Source organism: Petaurus breviceps, unplaced genomic scaffold (genome assembly GCF_028583685.1).
Source record: "Petaurus breviceps papuanus isolate PSGF00001 unplaced genomic scaffold, PetGlider_PUasm1.0 90459, whole genome shotgun sequence".
Lineage (NCBI taxonomy): Eukaryota > Metazoa > Chordata > Mammalia > Diprotodontia > Petauridae > Petaurus > Petaurus breviceps.
The window spans coordinates 2,652,627-2,661,727 of NW_027187259.1; the positions used below are offsets into that span (position 1 = coordinate 2,652,627).

Here is a 9,101-nt window from a genome sequence, read left to right on the forward strand (position 1 = left end):
GGCCCCGGAGCCCCCAGCCGCTTGGCACGACCAGGCTACCCACCGGCTTCGATCTGAGACGGGGCCGCTGCCTCTGCCGCCATCCTGTGACCAGGAGATTTGGGGGAGTTCGCTCTGAAGGGGGAGGGGGCGCCTCTATTGTGGTGAAGCCCCCATGACCCGGCCCCGGCGTCTCGCCGCTTCCGCCGCGTTCCGCGTCCCAGTTTCGGTCTCTCTCAGATTCATCGCATCACGTTTCGCCCCATAGATATTCTAGCCCGAGCGCTGAGGAGGCGGAGAAGGAAGGAGAGAGCAGAAGAGGGAGGAGCAGAGCGGTGCGAAGAGGGCGGGGGAGGAGAGGAGGGGGAGAGGGAGTCAGAGCAAGAGGGAGGCAGTCAGGCAAGCAGGCGGGCGGGCTAGGAGTGGGAGGGAGGAGCAGGAAGGGCGGGTTATATCTGCGGCCGGTAGGAAGGGCGCCGCCGCAACTCTAGCAGTCGACCACAGGAGGCGCCCGAGACCTCTCCGAGACGTCTCTTTCCGCCGGATGAAGTGCCTCCGCTGTCCTTCCAGAAGAGAGGCGAATGAACAATGTTAGTACCGTCTCTATGCTATGCGACGCTCTGGCATGGACCCTTAGAACTCGATGGCATCATTCCGCCTTCGGCTTTCCGGCTTAGTTACCTTCGCCGCGGCGTTGCTAAGTCCTTTCCGGTTACAGGCAATTCCCTCGCGCTTGCTCCTGGGGGAGTGGGGGGGGGAGTTCTCTGGCTGGCTTTTTCTTTTTCGCCCCCGGGGGGAGAGCCTCAAGACTGGAATATTCCTGCCCCGGGGGAGAGTAGGCCAGCCGCTACTGGTCAGGGTATCCGAACTTGACCCTTCGGTGTCTTTCTCCCGACCCTAAGCGACTTTTGTTCTTTTCCAAAGTTACCCAAAACACGTTAAGCATTCGGATCTTTGATTCTCAACTCATCCTCCCCCCTCCCCAGCCCCAAATGTGTGGGAAATTTTCCTTGGCTCTCTAGTCTGGAATTGCCTCCCTGGTTCTCCTTCACAAGCCTATCAGCCACGTATCCTTTGGCTTAGCTCGAATTCCTATGCCCTGATCATTGCCATTCTGCCCCCCCCCAAACCAATTATCAATATTTTCAGGAGATCCTCCTGCCATCACACTTCGCCCTGACACGCCTTTGGCCCTATTGCAGTTACAGATTTCTCTTGATATTCTAACAGAAGATGGCTAGTGTGCAATTAGTTGGGTTTTTAAAAAAAAAATTGTGTAGCCTAGGACTACGCCTGTTAATATTTACCACGTGTTCTTAAATGCTGGACATCACTGAGTAACTTAGACAATGTAGCTCCTCAGTGTTTAAAATCATTTTTACAGGTGGAGCAAATTATGAACCCCTTTTCTTTCCCCTTCCCCCCTCCCGATATTCATAGGCTTATGTCATTAACAATAGACACATGATTACCAGTTGATTTTTTTAATAACATTATTTAGATTCAAATGGCTCACCGTCCATTCAAAGCTTCTTAGATTGAGGTCCTGTTTTCAGCAATTTTGGTTGTTAAGCTGTGCCTTTGAAAATAACATGAACAACATATGTGCTGTCTTTGGGGTTATTGACACCAAAAAAAAATTTTTTTATAACGCCAACCAAACATTTAACAGGTAATCTTATTTTGGCTTTGGGGGTGGGGTGTGGGTGTACAGGAATAAAGACTTAACGTATTTGAATGTGTTTGACAACAATTATCGTATGGTGACTAACGTGAAAAATATTAACCTTCCACATTTGACTTATATGTAAAAACTCAACCTAATTATTTCAAGTAATATTCAATAAAGCAAAATTCCAGTTCACTAAGAGAAAATTGGAATTCGTTGTAATGGGCGGTGGGACTTATCTGAGGTTTTGTTTCTTGGTTGGGTTTATTTGAGAGGGAGAAATTTGCTTTTCCCCTTCAGGGTGTGGCTCCCCTTGGGAAAAGTCCCTGTTAGAATATATATGTGCAAATGGATTGTAAATAGCTACCTAAAATTACAGTCTATTTGAAAACTAAAAGGTGCTTCTATTTCTCCTACTTAATCTGGTTTGGTTTCAGTTTAAAGTAGCTGGTAAACTATAAGAGAATTTATAAACTATAAAATAAAAACATACCATAGAAAATGAAAACTGGGGAAAGGATTCATCATTTAGTAAATGTGCTTGGGAAGACTGGTTGGCTGTTTGGAAGGAAAGATATTTAGGCTCACGCCTTACACCCTATATCCCGGTAAATTTTGACTCAACAAACATAAAAAGTGAACTATAAAACAGAAAAAAAAATACATATTTATCTCAATTCTGAGAAATTACTTTTTAAAATTTTCACAAATAAAGATAATTGTTAGGAACAAGCTAGAAATGCTTAACTATTAAAAAAAATCAAAGGGAGAATTACAGATTAGGGAAACTGTGGCAAATAGGAGCAATGAAAACTTGGCATCCAAAATATATGAGAAAAAAAAAACGGGCACTTTAATATGTTCTTGGCTGAGCTGAGAATTGGTCCAGCCATTCTGGAAAGCAATTTGGAACTACGCCCAAAAAGTTACTAAACTGTGGGTATCCTTTGACCTATCATTACCACTACTAGACCAGAGAACAAAGAAAGAGGAAAGGACACATATGGATGGATAAAAATATTTATAGCAGCTTTTAATGATAGCAACGAAGGGGGTGCCCATCAATTGAGGAATAGTTGAACAAACTATGATATATGAATGTAATGAAATACTGTTGTGCTATAAGAAAAAATAAAGGGGACAGTTTCAGAGAAACCTGGGAAAGCTTGTTTATACTGATACAAAGCTCGTAGAACAAGGCGAGCAATTTTTCCCAGGGACAACATTATAAAGCCAACAATTTTGTAAGACTTAAAAACTCTGAACAGCTATGACTCCAGAGGACTTATAATGAAACATACATACTACCCACACTCCTGACAGAGCCCATAATGAACTCAGGATTGAGACCTGTATTTTTTTGGATGTGGCTAATTCAGGAAATTAGTTTTGCTTGACTATGCAAATGTGTTACAAGGCTTTTCTTTTTCAATTTTTCCCCCAGTGGGGGAGGGGCAGAAGGGAGGGAAGATAGATTTTGTTCATTGAAAAAAATTTAAATATAAATGGAAATGTCAAAAATTCGAAGATTATTTGCTACACTTAAGATTTTATTCAAGCCTGATTTGAGGGGAAAGTGCACCCTATATTTGAACATGACATGATTTAAGTAAAATGGTTCATTTCAAGAGAGAAGTTGAGACTAGTTTTCGGTTCCTGAACAAAAGCAAGAGAATATGCTTTTTGCACATGCCTAACAGTAATACTAAAGGATCCCTGGGGCTTGCTATGTTATTCAGTCCTGCAAATAGACATTTACTTAAAATGAAAAATGATGTCCTTTAGGAATCTGGCAGCGGATAGCATCACTTTCTAGGCCAAACTGAAGTTCTGTAAATTGAGAGTTGAGCTCAGATAGTTGGGCTGTTCTCACCACAGATGTGACAGAGTGTTTCCAATCTCCTGATATTGAAGCAATGCTTCTCTCCTAGACACCTCAACGAAATGGACATGTGCAGTTGAAAAGATGACAGAAGGAAACCCAAACAGCTTTTGTGTGGTGAGCTGTTGAGGTAAAGTAGGGTAACCACAAGTTGGGAGGGCAGAAGATGAGTTCTAAGGATCCATTGCCACATTCAAAATTGGGGCAGGGCTTTAGGCTTCTGGGAGACAATCAGGGGAAACACTTCGGTCTGACCATGGAGTAATGGGGTTTCTAGTAGAGCCCCAGGCAGTTTAAATGCCAGTCATTTAAAGCGTGGTTTGCAAATAGTAACAGTGACCACAAATCAAAGAACAATCTTTATGTGGGCACAGTTGAGAAAGGACTTTTTGTCTGTTAAGCACCAAAGATTTATGATCACCCCATCATTAGCTTCATCTTTGAATATTAGATTATATAAAGTTTGGGGGTCCCATTTGTTGATCTGTATTGGACTCCCTGCTGCTTTTTGTGAGAGATAAACATTTGCATAAATGTTTGTTCTTGTGGGAAGAATGAATTTTACTACTGCTCCAAATCTTTATTCTTGAGAAGGTTTATTATAAACAATAGCTTTTAGCCCTGGTGTCACTAGATTTTTATAGAGCAAATTTCATAAAGTAAAGGGAAAAGTAGAATAATCAGAGAATAATCGAGCATGGATAACTTTGGGGAAATTGAATTTATAATGTCATATTTTATAATTCTATAGCAGAAAAAAAGTAAAATATCTATACTCATTGACCCAGAAATCCGACTGCTGGTCATATACTCTAAGGATGTCAATAACAAGAAAGATCCTAAGTACACCAAAATACTCGTAGCAATTTGTGTAATAGGAAAGAGTTGTAGACAAAATAAATGTCCGTTGACTGGGGAATAACACATAAATGTGTGATGTGAAAGTAGTGGAATATGACTCTGCTATAAGTAATGTTGAATATGATAAATACGGAGAAGCATGAGAAGACTTACAGAACATGATACAAAGTGAAATAACCAGAGCCAGAAAAACAATATATACAATGACTAAGTGGACCCCTTCTCAGAATAATGTTTTGAAATGCGCACAGTAAAATGCACAAGATTACAAAGGAAACAAAGCATATTAAAATACAGTTTTTATAATATTTCTAAAAAATAAATTCCTGGACCAGAGGTTAAGAACCCTTGGATTATAACATTGGAAATGGACATGATAACAACAAAACCATCCCAACTGAATGCTCTGAAATCATAATGAGCAATCTTTCGCCCAAAGCAGAGCTCCGAGTAGACAGATCCCCTTTTCTTTGTAGAGCTGTGGGGCTTTACGAGGCAGACCCTGAATATAGCAAGACTTTTTTCATGGGTTGGTTAGCTTTGCTAACCCTTTTTTTCCTCTTTTATTCTTTGTCCTAAGGTATGTCTGTATGGAAAGGAAGGGGTGTATATTTAGAAATGTAGATGATGTGAAAACAATAGGTAGAAATAAAAATTTATCTTAAAAATAATTCCATATCCAAAATGTTGTCCTCACATCACAGGGCAATAAGTGCACACAGTCATTGCCATTCTTCAGGAAGTCTAAGTTACTTATGTGCTCCATTGGTACTTCTGGGACGCTTATTAACTTCAAAATGCTTGCATACAGCCTTGCTACCTTGTCTTTTAATTATTTAATATTTATTATTCAAAGTACTTAATTGCAAAATGAGATGGTGATACTCCCCCCAGGTCTTGAAATTAAGAGGTAATAGAGTTTTCTTTGGTATTTCTCTTTTTGGTTTTTTTTTATTGTTTATTTTATACCAGATGATTAAGTACCACTTTTAACAGAAAAACCAAGGTCGAAAAGATAGCCCCCTTTTCCCAGATATTTGAAGTGGGGGGAGGGGAGGAGAAGCTCAGGAAATCCTATGGGGGAAAAAACCTACATGAGCTCTTACAAATGAATGATTGATCTGCTTTTCCAAAATAAATTATTTATGGAAGCCTTTGCCTATCTCTCAAACTCAACCTTCAGCCCTTATTTATTCAAACGTTAGCATGAATAAAACTAATTTGTTTGACTTGTGCCCTAGCAGTAACAGCACCTGGTAGAACCAAAGCCTCCTACTGAATAGTGGAGCAGGACTCAATCAAATTTTCTCCACTCCGTCTTGCACAAAAGAAACCTCCAAAGTTTCCAGAAGTCTCTTTAGACACTACCTAGCCCGGGGAGGGCTTAATGCCTTATCTTGTAGAGCAACAAATACTAGGGTCCTCTTGGAGCCTTGTCCAAAATCGAGGCTTTCTGGAGAGGGAGGCTAGTGGCCTGGCAATCCTAGCGGCCTCTGAGGCAGCAGACTTGGCCTAAGAATACCTGCGTAACTGTCATGGAGCCAAAGCTCCAGTGTGTGAATCGAGTTCAGTACAATTCTACAAACATATGAAGTGCCTATTGTGTCCAAGGTACATAAATAATGTATGTGAAAGCTATTCAAATGTAAGCTATTATTATTATTCTCCAAAAGCTGAAATGCAGATGACATTGATGCAAACATAAAAATGAAAAGGTACTATGCTCAATATTCACAGTGCCCAAGCAGACAGTAACCAAATATTTACATCATGTACATTTTTCTTGATGTATGTGATATATTGGCTTAGAGGCCTTATAGAGGGGCTGGGAATAGGGAAGCCTTTGAAGGCAGAAAGAATGGGGTCACTAGATTAACAAATGGCTTTCCTCAGAGAGAAATGGAAACCAGGGGCAAGGGATCCTGGGGTTTGTGCTGTCATCATATCCAGCCAACAAGGAGAATGAATGACTGAACCATAACGGCTAACTCAAGAAACCAATGGATGCTGGAGAAATGTGGGGAGGGGATGGCTTCAGCCTCCACTTATTCCTCGAATTCTACAGCTAGTTTGGAAACCTACTAAGTGAAGGATTAGGAGTCTGGAAAACCTAGGTTCCGATACTGCCTCTAGCACTAACTGTGTAACCATGGTCAAGTCCCAGAACCTTTCCAAACCTCAGTTTTCTCCTCTGTTCAATAGAGATAGTAAAATCTGTAGTACTTAATTTACAGAGTGTTTGTGAGGGTCACGGTATTTTTCTGTATAGATATGAGTTATTAGGTATTAGGATGACATTCCAAAAGCATAAATATTTTATAACTGAATCAGAAATCTTAACTCTGCAATGAAAAGATTAGCAAAATCTTTTTTTCCCCTAGAATGAAAACAGTTTTCTATGTAAGAATTTGGGGAAATGAACTAGAATGATAGATGCTTTCAGCTTTTATTTCTATTACTATTTATAAGGTGATATGTCAAATTGGAGTGATTTTTTGAAAGATGGTTTTTACTACTCTCTGCATATAGCCATTTCTAGCAAACACCTCTTCCTTTTCCCTACTCCTGTATTCTCCCAAGCCTTCTCAAAAATGTCTCTCCTTTCCCTTCTACCCACACACCCAGAATTTCAACTTGTCAGAGACAAAACCCCTTATGACATTCTTCCTGACCATCTGCAGTATGTACTTGGCATCTTATGAAAACCAGATGCACAGCTTAGGAAGCACCTTGTTCCTATGATGTTTGTTTGCTTGTTTCCTGAAGCATACATAATGCCAGTTCTAGGGGAACATTTGGGCAGTGCCCTGCCATGGGGAGCCTGTTGATGCCTTCGAGGGATCTGGAGGCATTGAAGCTACCCACTGGGCACCTCATGGAGATTTGTTTCCAATCGTGTAGAGGGATTTAGGGGACCCACCTTGGTCCTTCCCCCCCTCCCCTTCTCTGCCTACATTCCCAACTATTAAACTTCCAGAAGGCAGAGGACTCATCTTCTCTCTTTTTTTTTTCTTTTTGGAGGGCAGTTGGGGTTAAGTGACTTGCCCAAAGTCACACGGCTAGTAAGTGTGTCAAGTGTCGGAGGCTGGATTTGAACTCAGGGCCTCCTGACTCCAGGGCCAGTGCTCTATTCACTTCGACATCTAGCTGCCCCTCATCTTCTCTTTATAATCATATGCCTCAAAGTACCTAATGGGTATCTTTCATATAGTAGGCATTCAGTCAGTAGTTACCAAATGAAGGAAGCCTGGTTCAATCAGAATGCCTTCTCTCAGGGGCAGGCTTGAATGGAGGAAGTAAGTCCCCACCTCTCTCCTGCCAGCCTGTGGCCCATGTAAACACTCTCAGGTCTCTTAAACCCAGTCCTTCAAACCATATCCCCTGTAAGGAATTCCCTTTTTTCCTTTTCACTAAAATACAATGATTTCCTTCATGACCTTTGCCTGGTTCCTCTTTCATGGAGTTTTTCATGTTCCCCAGGGGCTTAATGTGCAAGGGGCCTCCGTGTCTACCTAATTCACTCGCACAGTGATAAGGGCAATCAGCTGTGAAGGTGGGATATTTGGATACTTGGGAAGGTGCTTCCAGTATTTGCCTCTTCTGAAACCTGATGGGGAGGAGGGAGATAAAATACAATTCTGCCACCTATTTTTGCTTGACCAGCAATGCCATAAAGTAGGTAGGGGAAGTTCCTTTCCTCCATTCTCCTGACAACCTCCCACCACCACATCAAGGGGTAACACAATTAGCACACAGAATTATTTCAAAATTGTTTTAACATGTCTCCCTTGATTTGACAAGAATAATGTTCTATCTGTCTGTAAGTGTCAGCTACTTGAGGCAGTCACTGGATTTTCTCTCCTCCCCCCCACAGAATTTCAGAGCCTTCTCCAAACACCAGGCACCAGGCACCTAGTGGTCACTCATCTTAATTGGACAACTTGCAGCTGGAAATACATGATAATTACCTGTTGTTGTTGCGGAAGCTTTAGTGGAGTGGAGTGGAGCTTCTCAGCAGGAGGAAGGCTGACACAAAGGCCCAGCACCTTCACATTCGTGAGGAGCCCAGAGAAAAAGAAGGGACTGAATGGAGGAACCTTTGAAAGCCAAGATGAGGGACAGACAGGCTTAAAGAGAGGCCCCTGCACCACTAGAGTCTTTTCTGGCAGAACTTTGCTCAATTACTATTTTCACCTTTAAATGTAGCTCATTGTTGAAATCCCATACATTTCCTGAGGGAAACTGTGCCTCCTGTCCTTTCATTGTGAGCATCCCTCTGGCCCAGGCTCGTGCCCTCTGCTTTCTTAGTATCTCCCCAGCACCTGGGACAGTACCTGGCCCAAAGTATAGACTCAACAGATGGTTGTCATACCATTCTTGTGCTTTTCAGAGAACCGATTGGGGGGAGGGGGTGGAAATGTTGCAAGTAATAAAAAATCTGAATTGAGAGTTGATAAATTAATAAGTACATCTCTTGTTTGATTTCGACATCCACCTTCACAATATAGCAAAATCATATTTTAGCTTCCCTAATCTGTTGGCCCCCCCTTCCCAAATCAAACAGCTTTTTCAGAGGTCAGATTAGTACTTCTCTCTTCCTCTGTGTTAGCTTGGGTGTCAACTCAGGAGGCTTCTCTAAGGTGTGAAACACTTATTAACACCTTTTATTGAGACCCCTGTCTGGGATTGCTGTAGGAGGTGGGGGTTTGT

At 41.8% G+C, this 9,101-nt stretch overlaps 1 protein-coding gene across 5 annotated transcripts in view; it reads right to left on the reverse strand.

The window, feature by feature from the left end:
• BRWD3 (bromodomain and WD repeat domain containing 3) overlaps window positions 1-385 on the reverse strand; it is a 133,569-nt gene extending 133,184 nt beyond the window's left edge. For 4 of the 5 annotated variants that reach the window (XM_069062555.1, XM_069062554.1, XM_069062552.1 and 1 more), the window contains exon 1: window positions 44-383. In XM_069062555.1, coding sequence (XP_068918656.1) covers window positions 44-83 — 40 coding nt within the window. In that variant the 5' untranslated portion in view covers window positions 84-383. Of the gene's footprint in view, window positions 1-43 lie in introns of all 5 variants that reach the window. The other variant, XM_069062553.1, reaches the window with a different exon arrangement.
• Between the last annotated feature and the right edge of the window lie 8,716 nt (window positions 386-9,101).